At 40.7% G+C, this 19,056-nt stretch overlaps 1 protein-coding gene across 2 annotated transcripts in view; it reads right to left on the reverse strand.

The window, feature by feature from the left end:
- The window catches only part of grm8b (glutamate receptor, metabotropic 8b), a 209,130-nt gene that overhangs the window by 41,467 nt on the left and 148,607 nt on the right, over positions 1-19,056 (reverse strand). Inside the window, exons 3-5 of one of the 2 annotated variants that reach the window (XM_067379384.1) lie at positions 16,125-16,260; positions 13,966-14,120; positions 13,741-13,878 (exon numbers count right to left, since the gene is read on the reverse strand). In XM_067379384.1, the coding sequence (XP_067235485.1) occupies positions 13,741-13,878; positions 13,966-14,120; positions 16,125-16,260 (429 nt within the window). The remainder of the gene's footprint in view (positions 1-13,740; positions 13,879-13,965; positions 14,121-16,124; positions 16,261-19,056) is intronic. The other variant, XM_067379385.1, reaches the window with a different exon arrangement.

A 19,056-nucleotide genomic window follows, 5' to 3' on the forward strand; every position in this document is an offset into this window, starting at 1 on the left:
GCATTTGCATACGATGGTAATATTGCCCCGTTTTTTGACAGGATCGAGAAGGTATGAGGTAAGGTAGAAAAGCAGTATGCTAAATCTTGGAGTTTTAATGAAAATCTAGCTTGAAGACATTTTTGAAAACATTTTTTTGAAAACAGTTCTGATGGCTACCTGACTAGATTAAATCATCAGATCTTGCTCTATACAAATGGCACTTATAATTTGCAGCAGCTACATTTTAATGATCATCTATTCATTTGAAGCTTTAGCGTGAGGAATGGCGACATCTCAAGCTGCAATATTGCCAGCAATTGCATCTGAAAACCCTTTGGCGTTTTTCATGAAATAGCTAGTGACGTGAAGTTCTGCACAGGCACAAAAAAAAAAAAAGTGATAATCTTAAACATTAATCATTAAAATGAGAGCCTTTTGTGAAAAGATTGTGCTGCATAATGAGAACTTAATGTATTTACCTGTCGTTAAGCGACAACTTCTTATCCACAGTTCTTTAACTGCAGACACAGCACTCTGGAGCAACTGTGCTTGCTTGTGCCTTGCTCAAGGGCATGATGGGATATGGAGGTCTTGATTTAAACCCAAAATCTTTGACATTACCACCCCAACTCAATTATCGAGACTTACTAAACAACCTTCAAATAAATCATATTCTTCAGGAGAATCAAGCCTCCTACTGTCACTTTGCAGTAAAAAACAAAAACATATTCGTGAGACAGAAAAAAAGGAAAAAACACCCCATAAATCTGTTCTTGGTCCGTTATTCTGTCATATTGTGTAGTATTAATTCACAGAGAATAACACAGGAGAATATATCACACTACACATGTAAATTAAGCACTTTTCAGTATGCGACCTGGGAAAGGCAATTTCTCACGCCGTAAACAGTTCAACTGAGGAGGGAAGGTGGGGGTTCTGGAGGAGGACAAGGGGCTGGTGAAGGGCAGGAAATAAGAGAAGATGGTGGCAGGGGATTCAGGGTGGCGATGATGATGGGAGGAGCCAAGAGCAGGAAAAGCCATGCAGGGACCCAGAGTGCAGCCAGGTGAAGGCCCACGGTGGACTCGAGGGAGGGAGGAGCCATGATGGAGACTTGGCTGACAACACCAGGGAGATGACTGATGGAGTCGAGGCAGGGGGAAGTGGAGCCCTATGCACATACGAAGAGCAGATGGGACTGGGCGAAACTGATGGTCCTGGAGGCCGAGGCCGAGTCACCGTGACGAGCATCCAAGGTGGAACCGGTGGGACGGAGGACTGAGGTGAAGTGAAGGGGATCCTCAGCTGGAGCTGGGGGATCCTCTTTACTAGGCGGAGCTGGAGATCAGAAGACCCAAGGAAAATGCACATATCACATATCCACAATCAGGTTGTTTCAGAAGAGTCGAGGGACTGAAGGGAACCAGCGGAGGTGGGGCCTCTGGCTTTGGAAGAGGAAGTGGGAGAGCGAGGCTGGATGGGATCTCTGGAGACACGGGAGACTTTGAGATGGGCGGAAACACAGAAGACTTGGAACTGGGGGGTCTTCTTCCATTCCCTCGCTCTCCACTAATATTCCCATGGTGGGACATGATGTTTCTGGCTCACACGCATGGTCAGATGTTTTGTGACGGTCGGGCACCGAGGCGATGGTTGGCTCAGTCCTCTTTACTGGTGTTGGCTTGTGCATCAAGGCAAGCTGGAACTCTCTATTTGTGGTGGGCTCTGGCATCTTGTCTGTGCAGCGGGATGATGCTGGGCTCTGGACCTGGAGTGGGGCTGGTGATGTCCTCAGTGGGTCAGATGGTGAATGCCAATCCGTTATTCACCAGCACCCACTCCACAAATGCGTGAAATCTTCCCGAGAACCATCCGAAGGCAGGCACACCTTGGACTGCAGGCTGGAATAGTAAAAAACACACAGCGAACGGTCAGGGAAGCTGGTGAGGTGTGCCAGGTCCAAAAATGTCCTTGTGTAGTCCTCAAGACTTTGTTCATCCTGCTCAAGGCAGAGCAGCTGGACAGCTGGTAAATCCACAGAGAAAAAAAAAATGCAGCAAACATTTGTGCATGTTTCTAGAGTTAAGCCATTCAGCAAGGTAGCCTAGGCACACACAGTCATAGGCCACTAGTGTTAAGCCATTCGGCAAGGTAGCCCAGGCAAGTCTCGGTGGACCTGGAGTGGGGCTGGTGATGTCCTCAGTGGGTCAGATGGTGAATGCCAATCTGTTATTCACGAGCACCTACTCCACATATGTGTGAAATCTTCCCGAGAACCATCCGCAGGCAGGCACACCTTGGACTGCAGGCTGGAATAGTAAAAAACACACAGCGAATGGTCAGGGAAGCTGGTGAGGTGCGCCAGGTCCAAAAATGTCCTTGTGTAGTCCTCAAAACTTTGTTCATCCTGCTCAAGGCAGAGCAGCTGGACAGCTGGTAAATCCACTGAGAAAAAAAGTGCCGCAAACATTTGTGCATGTTTCTAGAGTTAAGCCATTCAGCAAGGTAGCCTAGGCACACATAGTCATAGGCCACTAGTGTTAAGCCATTCGGCAAGGTAGCCCAGGCAAGTCTCGGTGCTTGCTCTGCAGGAGAAATAGCAATAATCAACAGCAGCAGCATAGCAGGTCTATTCCGCCAAGACCAAAATACATTACATTGCCATATTTATTACCATTTCTCTCTCCGAGAGTTGTCATGACAGAAATACAAAGTTCTGTCATGAAACTCTAGATAGCATGGGCTGATAGGTCCCTTGAGCTATGCTGTACACCCTGTATGTTTTTGTCTCACTGTGTTCTCCAAAATAATTTTTTAAGTTGATGAAAGAGCAACCTTTGAGCAATAATATGGGCTTTGTCACATATATAACATTCTATTCTGGCAACATTTATATTTAAAGTTATTGTAAGTCTACATAAATCTACATATTTGGCTGCCTTATGTAAAACAGAATATAGTAATTATATTTTTAATATAGCTATAAAGAAAAACACTTAAAAACATAGTAAAGGACATATATTTTTTGCACTCACATACTGTATCTTGTCTGACAAAATAAAGAAAGCGTTCATGTAGTGCAGAAGTAGTGCCAGGATTAGCATAAATGCTATATAGTCAAGGTAACAAGCTCTCAAGAGTGGTTCAAAAAGATTCTCTCCATATATAGATGTCTTCCACAGGTTACATCGCTCACAATCAAAAGTACTTGATTTGACAGCACACTTCAACAATACAGTTCACATTTGTCTCATCGTACAGAATGCAAAAAAAGAACAGAATGAGTTAGCTGTTCAATTCTGCCGTGACTCACAGGAGACATTTGGCAAAAAGCATGCAATTTTGATACTTCCAAGAAAACATGGACAAAGGTGTACTTTATGAAATGTCTTCAAGTGCCCTCCACTTAACAGGCAACTTTGGCTTGCTTTCATTCTTCCCGTGGACACCCATTTACTCCAGCATAAAGGGCTCAGAGCTATTAGAGCTGAGGCAAGTGACGAGCACCATGAGTGGAGCTCAGACCAACACAGACACTTTGCGTTTACTTTCCTTTTCATATGAAAGGTTGGGATGCAGGTGCACAAGAGGGCTGAAAAATGCGCTATTAAACAGGCTGCCTACACCAGACGCACTCATGTGAATTCCAAACATTTCAGGGAATTTATTTTAGAGGCTTTTTCTCAGCGTGAGGCAAGAGAATGTTAATGGGTCATTCCTATTATGCAGTACATTTCCAAGACCCCACATATATACTTACCACTAAAACTTTTAGTGGTAATCTTTTAACTAATGAATTGTTCAGAAAAACATGCATTAAATTGATCAAAAGTGACAGTAAAGACATTTATTAAATGTCATATTTCAAATAAATGCTGTTGAACTTGAACTTTATCAATATAAGATAACGTTTCATGAGCAGCAAATCAGCGTATTAGAATGATTTCTAAAGGATCATGTGACACTGAAGACATAAATTTACATTTTAAAATGAATTAATTAGTTATGGAAAAAAATAATGTGTTAAAATGATTAATTACCTGAAATATTACTTGTAAAGCCAGAGCAGAACATTTGTGCATCTCCAAGCAACACACAGCGTTGTTTCGTTCCTGAATGAATCTGCGTTTTGAGCGAATAAATCGGGTGAATCAATGATTCAATGGCCCATTCATAAAGAGAGCCATTTAGGTACTAAAAACATATTTAAATCAGTTCATGTGAGTACAGTGGTTCAATATTAATATTATAAAGTGACGAGAATATTTTTCATACATTAATGGATCTTGAGAGAGGAAGTGTCATTGCTGGCTATGGAGGCCTCACGGGGCCATTGGATTTCAACAAAAATATCTTAATTTGTGTTCTGAAGATGAACGAAGGTCTTACGGGTGTGTAACAGCATGAGGGTGAGTCATAAATTACATTATTTTCAATTTTGGGTGAACTAACCCTTTAAAGCTCCAATCCCGAAGATCCAGAAAAAAGGTGCTTCGGTGACTACTTCGTTCAGAGAAGCTGTCAATCTCAGCTATCAATTATGACGTCAAAACCCGCGTTTTTATAGCATCAAATATCTGACTAAAAACAAACAAACAAACAAAAAAAAGAACACTTTAACTAACATCAGCGTGATAAAAAACTGCCTAAAATGACAGAAACCATCTTTGGAGAGGGCAGGGTTTATGACCTACTGTATACTGCAACCAGCCACCTGGGGGCTTTGGCTTCACTTGGGTACAACTGATGTACGCTCAATGGCTAGAGAATACCCATAATGCACTGTGAGAGTCGCGAGCTGAATGAATTACCACGTCTCGCCAGAAAATGACGCCTGCAGATGAATCATCCATCCATTCATTCATTTTACAAACCGCTTGTCCATGGCGTACAGCGTAATATAATGCAGTTATAAATTAATTTTTAATTGACTGTTAAATTTTATTGATTGTTAAATGTTTATCTAAGGTTTATGCATCATTTCCATGACAGAACTCAAGAAAAATCCTTTAATCTCACTACTGGAACTGGCAGTTTGCTAAGTTTCAAATGATTATTAAGTACAAACTATGCAAAAGCGGCAGCCCTTCACTCACTCGTTTTCAGTCACTCCTTCAAGCGAACTGTATTAATAATTAACTAATGTAGGTAATAGTGAATGAGGACATTTAGACATTTACCGCTATCTACTGGCAGTTTTAGTTTCTTATTTAGAGTATCATTTCATAAAAAAAAAAAAAAAAATCATATTTCCATATTAATAATAATAATAATAATAAAAAAAAACATTATAGGTATAGTTCACTGCAAAATTAAAATCCTGTCATCATTTAGTCACCCTCATGGACATTGAAGCCTAAAAGTTTATATAATAAATTCTCTGTTGAATCAAATAAAATGTATATATATATGTTTCAAATAATTTATGAATAATCCATTTAATTGAATAATTATGAATAATCCGTAATTAGGGATAATCCATTTTTTCTTATTTCTTTCATAGGACATGAAATGAAAAACAGTTGATCTGGATGTGTCAAAGCAAGGCCATTGAGCAAGGCCTCGTTTTCCGAAAGTCACGGCGTCCACTCACGGCGAGAGCACACAGGTAATTCAAAGTCATTATCAAAAGTGTTCTCTACAATGAATTGTCTGACAATGATCATGGTGTCCTCTTATCCTCGCTCAAGTGGAAGTTTGCACTAAACACTAATTATCACACAGAGGTTCTTAACTCAGCGAAGCGTTCGCGACGCACAAACTCATATGCACAAAAACGCTCGCGAATGAACCTAAATGACAGTGCGAGCAAATTACATGGTATTCCGAACAGGAGAACAATGTTAGTATCAAGGACGTCCACCCTCTGCCCACCTCGTGCCCAGCCATCAGACACATTCAAAGATCAGATGCTGTATTTTTCGCCCGTGGAGTTCTTACATTAGCATTCGGCCTGAAAGTTTGTGACTTTGATTGACCTCTGAATCCATTTTCACAACTTTAATTCGTGCAGGTTTCCCACTTCATCTGAAAAGGAACATACTGTGAATGTTTTGTTGACACTCCTGTATAATCACTCCTACCTTAGAGCATAAGTTAGTTGTAAAAAGTCGGCTGTTTCGTGGCAGGGGTATCAGTGAGGGGATGTGAGTGCTATTTAACTTTGAGTTCCAGCCCTGCATATGTAAGCATGCGCCTACTCAGAGCCCAGTGAGGGTCCATCCAGCTGATCGCCTCAGGCTACTTGTACCACTGTTGTGTTATTAGCATCAGAGCACCTGAAAAAGAAAGGATGTGGGTGTACCTGCTCCTACAATCCAAACTCTTTGCACCTACATGGCCTCTGGAGTCTCACCTGCCATTTACAATAAATCAACAGCTGCTCCAAGTCTGCGGAGAGAGCAGTGATCTACAAAAGAGAGTTTATGAAGTTCATCAGACAATACTGAACTCAGGATGTGAGCGCTAGTGAAATTCCACTGTGGCTTAGCATACATTAAAGGAATATTCCGGGTTATTTTCTAGGACTAGATACGTATCTTTTTCAAATTTTCACTAAAATTTAACTAATGTGACTGCACCTTTAGACAATAAGTTGTAAATAACCTAGAACCTATCTTATATGTCTTGTCCTTGTGCCTAAATCTTGGTCAAAAATATTAATTCTAGGTAGAGTCAACATGAAATGACATTCACAACTCATTTCACTTCTTTAATGTGATGTACGTATGTCCAGGTAAATTTGGAAAACAGGACAGGACTTTTTTCCCTTTAAATGAAGCACAAAATTTAACATTATTAATCTTGAATTGACTGGATTGTGTTTCTATACCAAAATGTAATTTTAACTGCAAAAGACTACTACGGTCTTTAAGCACCTTTGGTTTTGATTCATCCCAGTGATTTATTTAGTCAATTAACTAAAAAGATATATTTAGTGACTCTTTCTGCAGGATTCATCTTATGCCAGTGGATAACTCTGAGTATGATTTTGTGTACTATGAGTCATTTACTCAAACAACTCATTAATATAGTTGTTCAAAACCAAATTAAAGTTTGTTTCCCTACAAATCTATTAAGAGACTTTAGAAAGCATAATAATGTACTTGACAGAAATGACAACAAAGTAGATATTTAACTTTTTCTGCTTGGAAATTACTTCAATCAAGCTATTGAATCCAGATAACATAAAAAAGACTCAAAAAGTTAAGAATACTTACTCACTTCAGAACTGACTAAAGAACTTGCGCTATGAATGAATTAAGAATCATCCATTCACTTTAAAGATTTCTTTACTAAAAAGATTGGGTTTAAAAAAATTCTTTGTTTCAAAAACAAATTCTGATTCATTCATGATCATAATACCACTACCACTGGTTGAAACTTAAGTGGCTTTTGTGATGTCAGATGAAAAGAAAAGTTCTGTCATGACAGCTCTCATAGTTTTTGGCATGGTAATGGATATAACTGTCACACGATGGTTGCAAGGTAAGACCTGGAGGCTGACAAACGGGCAACCACCAGGGTGCTGCCAGCAGTTCAGAGGGCCAGGGCGAAGCCGGCAGTTCAGGGGGCCAGGGCGGTGCCGGCAGTTCAGGGGGCCAGGGCGAAGCCGGCAGTTCAGGGGGCCAGGGCGAAGCCGGCAGTTCAGGGGGCCAGGGCAGTTCGGTGCCGGCAGTTCAGGGGGCCAGAGCGTCGCTGGCAGTTCAGGGTACCATGGTGGTTCGGCTTCCGTGGTCTTGACCCTTGGCCTGTCCACTATGGCCAGGGACATATGGCACCCCTTTTGGGCTGGAGTCCTCTTTGGACTCTGATCAGAGATGGAGTCCTCTCTGGACTCACAACAGAGACAGAAGTCTTCTCTGGACAGGGACAGAAGTCCTCTCTGAACTCTGGATGGGGACTGGAGCCGGCACTGGAGCAGACTCAGGGGCTGGAGCTGACACTGGAGTGGACTCATGGGCTGGAGCTGACACTGGACCGGACTCAGGGGCTGGAGCTGACACTGGAGTGGACTCAGGGGCTGGAGCTGACACTGGAGTGGACTCAGGGGCTGGAGCTGACACTGGAGTGGACTCATGGGCTGGAGCTGACACTGGACCGGACTCAGGGGCTGGAGCTGACACTGGAGTGGACTCAGAGGCTGGAGCTGACACTGGTGTGGACTCAGGGGCTGGAGCCGACACGGGAGTGGACTTTGGGGGGCTGGAGCTGACACTGGAGCGGACTCAGAGGCTGGAGCCGACACTGGAGCGGACTCAGGGGCTGGAGCCGACACTGGAGCGGACTCAGGAGCTGGAATAGTGGCCAAGATGGGACAAGATTGGTGAATTTCTCTCACTAGGACCGATGCTATGATGGTGAATCTGTTGCCTCTCACAGTCAGGATCTTCATGAGGTAGTCACACAGGTCACGGCCAGCCAAGTCCAGATTTACTGCTTGATTCATTTGAACAGTCTGTTATTCTGTCACATGCTGTTACAAGGTAAGAAGAGAAAGGATCCAATTGTAGCAGTAAACAGTTTATTGAACAAAATATCTACAAACAAACTACTTGACTAAGTAAACACAAACAGAACAACTGGGTAATTGTGACAATACTGTACTGAACTAAACACAGGGCTTAAATAAACAGTGAACTGAGAAAATTTGTGCTCATGACATGAGGGTGAATAAGGAATTTTTATTTTTGGGTGAACTATATGTAAAAAAAAAGGTAAAAAAGGGGTCGATTTTAAATAAAAAAAAATAAAAAAAAAAAAAATAGGATGTTTCTTTTAAAAGGCAAATCCCATAAAATCGATCCTTACGCAGGAACCCCAGTCAGAAATATTCACACACAATTTATTGCACACACATCCCGTAAGAAGCAAATGTAATGGAATACAAAATCAAACTCCATTAGCTTCTCTGCCAGGTCTGATGCAACATGTAGGACACATTAGATGTATCCCACAACCGCGGACATCAATACATGGAGACGCGCCTGCCTTACAGACATGCTGCAACATGTGAAAGCAAACCCTGTGATATCAGCACTTTTGCAGACTGTGCCAGAGGGTTAATCTTATATTCATGGGCCTCTCTTTGCTCTTCACACACACAGGTGAATGCTGACCACATGTGTTGCTGAGTCAGCTGTTTGTCATAGTGTATGATTACTCCACAGTGCCACTCTGATAAAAGCTTCACCAAACCTCAATCTCGGGGTGATCATAAAATCAATTCAGACCGCCACTGCCTGCCTCAATCCCACAGATAAGTCTTACACACATAGGCCGCTTTCAAACTCAATTCCTTACTAATCAAAATATGCCTTCTTCAGCAGGCAAGCTGAGTCCAGAGATTTCCCTTATTCGCTTTCCTCCAGCAAGCCCATCGCCGCACATTTTGTAAATCCAGTTACATTTGCCTGACATCTTTCCATGGGATTTAGCCCAAAGTGCTTGTCTTAAGAACCGACAGAATAAACGAAAGGTTGCTCTCTTCTTGACTTTTTCTGTCTGGAAGATGCTGTAGTCAGCATAATGTACATCTCAGGACAAAAAAATTCTGGATGTGTAATACTAATTGGAGCGTCCGATTTTTACATTTTCTTATTTCTGAAGTGTAAGTAGTGCTTGCCCATGCAACGTCACTGCTGCAATGGTAGGTTGTGGGTGCTTGCGAGACGAATGTGCTGTGTGAACAGGACTTTTTGAGACTAACACCTGTAAGTAAATGACACTGTGAATGAAGCCTATGATATTCTAGTCCCCACTTTTGCCTCAATGGTCTAACCACTAGGCAATTATTTATACAACCAGCACAAATGCAATCAGACTACACCAAACATCTTCCATCTTCCCTTCAAACATCATATTTAACTGCTACGCTGAACATGTTTATCTATGTACTGCATTTGCAACTCTGGTCGAGCATCAAATGCTTGCACTTCTAGAAAAGAGACGCTAGTTTGTCCACTTTGATTTCTTATTTCAGTACAGCCTATTTTTTTCTGAACAGAGTGCGTGGAGAGTTTATGAAGTCTAAATCGGGCTATAGCTTAAGTGAATGCCATGACAGAGATCCCCTAAAGTGAACTGATGCATTCTCACGGCTTGCTACCTCCGCTAACAGCCCAGACAGGAAAGCATCACTGCTCTACTACTAAATATAACACTGTGGCGTTGAGTGCTCTGATTCACAATTGCTTGTCTATGAGGCTGCCTGGAGATGTGCTGAAACAAAATCAGCAGTGCATCACCGATCATGTGACTTGAATTGGCATATTTGGCCCCCTGCAGATGCACACACACAAAAGCTAGAGCTACTGGAAGATACAGATGCATATCTATAAGACAACCTACACTTAAAACAGACCCAGGTGTTGCTAGGGAGTTGCTAGGATGTTCTGGGTGGTTTCTAGGGAGTTGCTAGACAGTTACTATACCCACACATCAAAAGAACTCCACGGCGGATCGGTATCGCGGCTTCCGGACCGCATCCACGAACGGACCCATATCGGCGTCTACTTGTGGCTCTGCGCTGCATCCGTTCCGCATCCGCGATTAAAACCTTACTTCTGCGGCGGGTCCGTTTGGGGCTCGCAAATTCATACAACCGTTACAGTAAAGGCGCGTGCGCATCCACGGATCCGACATAAGTCCGCTCAGGATCCGCTGATTGACAGTAGAATTTGCGGTGCCGCCCGGAGGCAGAGCTGATCCTCTGGACGGTGCCAAAACGAATGTGACAGTCACGTGGGTTTGGCGACTTGAATGCAGATCCGCCTAGGATTCTCCTGCTGTGGGGGGAGTGTTCCGGGGTGTTGTTAACTAGTCCAAGTCAAGAGCCTCAGATAAAATTTCTATGTGGTTGCTAGGGTGTTCTGAGTGGTTGCAAGGGAGTTGCTATGGGGTTGCTAGGGTGTTCTAAGTGGATGTTAAGGAGTTGCTAGGATGCTCTGGGTGGATTCTAGGGAGTTGCTAGATCGTTACTATAGCATTCTGGGTTGTTGTTAACTAGTCCAACTCAAGAGTCTCAAATAAAATTTCTATGTGGTTGCTAGGGTGATATGTGTAGTTGCTAGGATGCTCTGGGTAGTTACTAGGGAGTTGCTAGATTGTTCTATAGTGTTCTGTGTTGTTGCTTACTAGTTCAAGTCAAGAGCCTCAAATAAAATTTAGACATGGTTGCTAGGCTGTTCTGTGTGGTTTCTAGGGAGTTGCTAGGATGCTCTGGGTGATTTCTAGGGAGTTGCTAGGCGGTTACTATAGTGTTCTGGGTAGTTGTGTACTAGTCCATCCCGAGTCTCTGGATATTAATGACTAAATATTTTGTTCCACTCCCAAATGTTACATTTGAGAAGCTAAATGCATTGCTAATGCCACTTCATTTTGTATTGCAGTATTTGAATACTTGATGTAATGGTGTATTTGCATCCTTATGTGTCTTCGGGCATCTTCAGTGCTTCAATTCGATTCAAATCTACATTTTCTCGGCCCTAGCGCTGCACGGCCCCTGACAGCTGGGATCTCTCAGCGTCTGTTTTTATTATTTGACAAAAACAGCATCTTTTTGTCATGGTTTAATAGCTCTCCCTCTTCGTAGTTCTTTAAGGAATAGATGATCATAATCAGCATTTCTGCCAGCGTGCTGTTGACAGAGGCATCCATTTGCAGTGAAGCGTAGTCTGAGCATCTCCTTACAGATCATTCAGAAAGAGAGAGCGAGAGAGCAAGAGAGAGAGCGATGTGCCGCATCCACAGCTATGTAATTATTCTCATTATGTCAAATCACCGTGCCAGAACAATAACTGTGCTTTCATAAAAAGACCCCAAATGTCCATCTGCTCTATGTAGCTGTACACAAGAGTTTCATACAGGAGAGAAGGAGAATTAAGTGACAAAAGGAAGCAAGTGCAGAACTGTCGCCATGGTGAACCTGGGGCAGTCAATTGCTTAAATTAAGATAAACTAAAGAATGTACATTTTATTTTAGCCATTCTTACTACTTTAAATGAATATTTCAGGCTCAGTTAAGGTTTTTTTTTTTTTTTTTTTTTTTAATGAAAACATCTACTGTAAGTTTCTATTACTGTCAGTTACAATGGATGTGAATCGGTAAACATTAAAACATTAAAATACTGTTTCAAAAGTATTAGCCACAAGATGTAAACTGTCACAGCTTACAATCAACATATTTACTTATGTAATACATGTTCCTTATATATTCTACTAATACTCTAATGAGAGTTTGTTGAAGTGCAACGTTCCTTATAGTCAACATTATGTCTTAAGTGGACCATCAAAACAAAGTGTTACCCAATTTATCAGTGCACGTTCCAAAGAAATGACATTAACAAGCCGTTTCCTGTTCCAAATCAAGTTTCAAATTCTTTTCTATTCCAAATAGATCACAGTACAGAAGCAAAATGGGTTATGAATGCTTTCACTTTGACTGATTTTGGAGTACAAGTGCTAACCGTCAGGTCACCAAGCTAAAGGTTTATTTGTGTGTGTGTGTGTGTGTGTGTGTGTGTGTGTGTGTGTGTGTGTGTGCGTGTGTGCAAAACTACATAACAAAGCAGCCAAAAATGTAGAGTTGATTAAATAAAACCTAAGGTTCTGCAAAGAAAACTCACATTTAGATAAAAATGTGACATACAATCCAGCTAGCCTTTGAGTAAATCAATCACAGCTTAGAGATAATGTGTTTAATTTGTAAAGACAGAACAATTTTGACCTCCTATATGTGTGCGCGTTAGCATGTGTGCAAATGGACGTCAGTAAGACTCTACTGTTTATTTAAAGGATTAGTTCACTTTAAAATGAAAATTACCCCAAGATTTACTCACCCTCAAGTCATCCTAGGTGTATATGACTTTCTTCTTTCTAAAGAAACACATTTAGGGTTATTTTAATAAATATCCTGATGCGTCCAAGCTTTATAATGGCAGTGAATGGGGGCAACGAGTTTGAAGCTCAAGAAAGTGCATCCAACCATCATAAATGTACTCCACGCAGCTCTGGGGGGTTAATAAAGACCTTCTGAAGCGATGAAATGCTTTTGTCTAAGAAAAATATCCATTTTTAACTAGTTATAAAGTAAAATATCTAGCTTCACCAGACCGCCTTCCGTATTCAACTTACAAAGAAAGTTTAACGACTCTCGCAGTTCAAAACACTTACACTACGTCCTACACCTTCCATATTCAACTTATGAAAAAAGTGTAAATGACGCCGCATCATTGAATACGAAAGGCGGTCTGGCGAAGCTATAACTTGTTAAATATGGATATTTTTCTTAGACAAAAGCATTGCATCGCTTCAGAAGGTCTTTATTAACCCCCCAGAGCCGCGTGGAGTACATTTATGATGGATGGATGCACTTTTTTTTGAGCTTCAAACTCGTTGCCCTCATTCACTGCCATTATAAAGCTTTATTAATATAACTCAGATTGTGTTCATCAAAAAGAAGAAATTCATATACACCTATGATAGCTTGAGAATGATTAAATCTTGGGGTAATTTTCATTTTAAAGTGAACTAATCCTTTAAGGCTTTACCAGTTCCTGTGTAAACAGAATATCTTGTTCCTGATGTCCCCACTGATCTTCTCAACCATAAAAAAAAAAAAAAAAAACACTGAATCCTCAAAGAGGTCCAATCCAATGTCAGCGTGATGGACTGTTTTGCCTCCCAGGCAGAAGAGAACTCTAACAGTAACAATTTCTAAACCAGGCTGAAAGACCGTAATATAAAACCTTCTCATACCAGTGCATTTCTTGGGGCTGCCGGGACGTTTGCCGTGCATCCCTAACTTGCATCCAAAATTCTCCTCCCAGAACTCTGCAAACCAAACGTTCCGTCGGTTGTTGGACAAGGAGCGGCTTTTGAAGTATCTGTCAAAGGCTGAAAATAAGTATGAAAGCATTGGAATTGGACTGGAATTGCAAGAGAAATGTTTAATCAGAATTGGTCCACTAGAGGGAATTTTACCTTCTATGGATGCTCTTTTTGGAAGGATGGTAATAGCACCTTCTGCCACGCTTTCCTGCTGGACAACAGGAGATATCTTTGAGCCCCAGCTGTCTGATCCCACCCACAGGAAGTGACCTGTTTGGTTGTTGCGCTTTGCAGCATCCAATACACGTCTGAAAGATAGGCAAACAAAATACACATTCACATGTGAGTCAGTGAAGTATCCTAAACCTAGAAACCTGAATATGTCCTTCAAAAAGACCTGTTCGTTCTGATTTTCTGAGGTCAACAGTGTTCTGTTAGAACACTTAGAATTAGAAATTGGTCTAAAGTCATCAGCGTACCGGGCCAGATTCCAAAGGACATCATGTAATAGGCTTAGAAAGGCAGTGGATCTCAGGAATATGGGGACATGATTTGGTCCTGTGCCACAAGTACATAAAATTTTACAGCAAAAATTACTGAAAAGTGGATTATGTTAAATTGAGTTCTCCAGGCCTCAGGCAGCACATTATAGGAAATAGCTGACTTCGCCTGTTCTTGAGGTTTTCACCTAAGAGCAATACTTACAGCTTGACTGCATCATCTTCAATATAACTCTATGAAAGATCTGTGGTTTGTCCAAAATTGGTAGCTTTTCAGCTGATTTGACTTAGTTCACTTAAGAATTAAAATTTCCTGATAATTTACTCACCCCCATGTCATCCAAGATGTTCATGTCTTTATTTCTTCAGTTGAAAAGAAATTAAGGTTTTTGAGGAAAACATTCCACGGTTTTTCTCCATATAGTGGACTTTACTGGGGTACAATGGGTTGAAGCTCCAAACTGCAGTTTCAATGCACCTTCAAAAGGCTCTACATGATCACAGACAAGGAATAAGTGTATTATCTAGCAAAACAATCAGTCATTTTCTATATACTTTTTAACCACAAATGTAACACTGCTCTGTGATGTGCCACACATTACATAATGAAAAGGTCACATGTGATTTAGGCAAAAGTACTGATCCAGTGTCTACAAAGCAAACGTGTAAAGACTAAGCCAAACGCCCTTTACAAAAAAAAAGGTAAAACAACGATGTCGATATTGAAATTGGAGGAGAAAATGTGATGGAGTTTGTCGCCCTATGGTGGTATTTCCATGTCACCTTTCCAACATGAATACGTAATGTGAGTTGGATTGCAGAGCTAGTGCAAGACGAGCATTTGTGTTTAAAAGGTATAATTATTTATTTATTTATTTATTTTTTAGAAAATTACCAATTGTTTCACTAGATAAGTCCCCTATTCCTCGGCTGGGATTGTGTAAAGTTCTTTGAAACTGCAATTTGGACCTTCAACCCGTTGAACACCAGTGTCCACTATTATTCACTATTCACTATTATACACAATTAGTCCACTAATCCACAAATCCTGTAATGTTTTCATCAAAAACCTTAATTTCTTTTCGAATGAAGAAAGAAAGACATAAACATCTTGGATGACATGGGAGTGAGTAAATTATCAGGAAATTTTAATTCTGAAGTTAACTAATCCTTTAAAGACCCTATGAACTCAAAATTGGACTTTTAATGCATTTCCATTGCATTTATTAACTTTTAGAACACCTAAATGCAAGCCTACTTCTAAAAGTTACCACACCTTAAAAATATTCCAGGGTAAAAGGACCAAATACACTAGCCTTCAAAAGTTTGGGGTTTGTAAGATTCTTTTTCTTTTCATTTTTTTAGTCATATTGTGAAATATTATTACATTTTAAAATAACTTCCTAAACGCAAAATTTGAACGATTGTATATACTGAGCACTCATCCTGCCCTACAAATTTTTGCCCACCCAAATGTTCCACCTCCTGCCACTGACTAGCAAGGCAAGTAGCAAATCATGGTTAATAACTGTGAGGTGACTTAAACAACATGACTATTTAAAAAAGGGGGCATTAATAGGAAAAACATCAACTAAAGAAAGCCATTATTCCTTTTTCTCAGTTAAAATAACCCAAACAGATAATAATAATAATAAAAATCTGAGCAAAACACTGTAATCAGTGTAAACTTCTTGTAAAAGCCTTCCTAGGCCTTTTATTTTTTCAGCATATTACCAGGACAGATTACTATTATTATTTATTACCTATACTTCAATGAATATGAGGAAGGAAAATTGCTATTGATAAAGACACCTGATGTCATCTTCATTCGCAAACATGACGATGGCACGAGCATTGGGTGTCTCCAGTAGCCGCAGGATGATCTTGTCAAACTCTCCCGGTCTGGGCTCTCTGGGGATCTTCAGAGACTGAGCAATACATACACCACCTGAGAGAAAGAAGAGGAGGAAGTGACAGGAGAGAGAGACAGATTAAAAGGATGAAGAATTAATGATGGAGAGAAGGAGATTGTGGAAAGGAATTGGATAAGAGGAAAGAGGAAAGAGAATGAAATTAATTATGGAAGGAAAGGAAAGGAAAGGAAAGGAAAGGGAAGGGAGGGAAAGGAAAGGAAAGGAAAGGAAAGGAAAGGAAAGGAAAGGAAAGGAAAGGAAAGGAAAGGAAAGGAAAGGAAAGGAAAGGAAAGGAAAGGAATGTATAAGAGGAAATGGAATGGAAGGAAGGGATGGGATGGGATGAAATTAAGAGGAAAGGAATTGGATAAGAGAAAAGGATATAAAAGGAATGGATAGAATGAAAGGAAAGATAACGTAAAAGGAAGGAGAATTGGAAATGAAAGGAAAAGAAAGGAGGAAAAGATAATTGGATAAGAATTAGAACAAAAATTGGATAAGAGGAAATAAAAAAATGGAAGTAGAGAAGGGATAAGAGGAAAAGAAAATTTAAAGAAATAAGAAATTAATTGGGTAAGAGGAAAGGAAATAAAAGGAATAGGAAAGTATAATTGATAACAATTGGAAAAAGGAAATTGGATAAGAGGAAATGAATTAAACAAAGGAATAAAAGGAAAGGAAACAGGGGAAAAAAGAAATGAAAAGGAAATGATAAGAGGAATTGAACAAGAGAAAAAGAAATGAAAGGAAGGGATGGGATGAAATAAAACATGATAATGGAGACAAAAGAAAGATAAATAAAGAAAGGAGGAGGACAGAAAAGATAATAGGATATTGCAAATGAAATTGAAAGCAGAAAGAGAGAAAGACAGGACGTGAGAAGGTCAGAAAGCACGGAAGGAAGGATGAAAACACCAGGGCGGCAACGGAAACTTATTCCATTATAAGATGGACAGGGACGCACATAGATTAGATACAGAGGGACCAGAGAACAACAAACAGATTCTGTGTTTCTCTCAGCGGAGTGAGGAAAGCGTGTTTAGATTCAAATGATATCTGATAGTGTCACCTTGCCCAAGGTGCCTGCGGCAACACGAGGTGATGTCAAACACGGCCCGGCTTATTTACTTGGTCTAATGCAATTCACACAGCGCACGACTCTGCACTTGAAAACCTGTGGCCATAATGTCATATCCACCAAAACGTACACAATAGCAATTCAGTTTCCGTATTCAGAGATGCGGCAAGAAAATTGTGACAAGTCATGTCGTCAAGATCTGATCAGGTCCTAATACATCCCAGACACTCTAACAGTCACACTATTTGTGCTCGCTGTCTCTCACCACAAAACAAACTATCTGCTCTCCAGGTTAATTTAAATCCTCACCGGCAATATCATGTTGTCAGGGAATTTCCAGCAAGGAGCATTTGATATGGAAACAGGCCACTGCTTGGCGTAAAGTGTGACTATAATAGCCCTCCATCGTGTCTCTAAGCCCTCCATTACAGCATTAGCCATTCACGGCCTGAGTTAAACACTCCAGTACCCCTCCAAATTCGTGCTCTCGCCACTACAGTCCATTTAATGAACAGCTATGGTGGCCCCATCCGGAGAGCAGCTGTGGAAGCCATCATGATGCCCAATTCACTCGAAGACACCCAGTGATTATGCCGAATGGGTGTCCTTTCAAGGATATACGCCATCGTCACGCTTTCTTTAATGGTGGCTGTTCTCCTTTGTTATCAATTCAGTCATCATCATGTAATTGAGATGCTGCGCGGTGATAATGTCTGCTGGTGGGGCGTCTTCATGGGGCACACTTCAAGATGTCATGTCTGACTTGAGAGTGAGGCTTATTAGGGGAAATAAGATGCAACCTCACAATATCACTGCTGCCCTTGGAAAAACATCCACCCATTTTCCAAACCTTGTGCTCTGAAGGATCGTGGGGATGCTGGAGCCTAATCCAACATCGCAGGGTGTAAGAAAAAAGGTACTAATATGCACCTTTTAAAGGGTAAATAAAGTACAAATGTGTACCTTTCGAAAGAATACCGCCCCAGAGACAGCTTTAGTACCTTTTTTTTCTGAGAGTGAAAGATGGTCCAGTTCACCTAGGCTGCATGTTTTGGGATTGTAGGAGAAACCGAGGCACCCAGAGGAAACCAAAATCAATATGTGGGAGAGCATACAAACTCCACACAATTCAGCTGAGACTCGAACCAGCGTCATTCTGGCTTTGAGGCAACAATGCTAACCACTGAGTTGCTGGCAAAACTGCTGCAAACAGTTTTCCATGAGGCCAATTTTTATTTCCCCAAACATTGGCAAAGGGGTTTGCAAGAACAAATATGATGGTGCCCTTCCTAAAATATAAAGGCAGCGATATATAGAAAGCATATTTATACTGTTTGGGAAAAGTAGGCAGGATTTTATAAAGACAACAATGCCAATTTATCATTAATTTTTAAAATTATGGGTGTGAACAAGTGTACCCAAGAGTCAATAATTTCTAAACAAAACCTTAGAAATTCACAAAATTAGGCAAGCACATGCGACTGAATCTAAAAAGCATACAAACTTTTTTGGAAGTCAGGCGATATGTGGCGCTATAACAGTTAAAAAGACTATATTTCTATAATAAATTATCTGAAGCTGCTAAAAAAGGTCTTTTCATCCATGACTTGGGTATTCACAAGTTTGCTAAATAATACTTAACATCTTTTTACACATGTACTTAAAAGTCTTAAATTGCTTCAACCCCGATAATCGCTGCTTTCTGCAATATTTATCATTATCATCATAATTACTATGATTAATAATAATAACT

This window comes from Chanodichthys erythropterus, chromosome 24, assembly GCF_024489055.1.
Source record: "Chanodichthys erythropterus isolate Z2021 chromosome 24, ASM2448905v1, whole genome shotgun sequence".
In the NCBI taxonomy this organism is placed as follows: Eukaryota; Metazoa; Chordata; class Actinopteri; order Cypriniformes; family Xenocyprididae; genus Chanodichthys; species Chanodichthys erythropterus.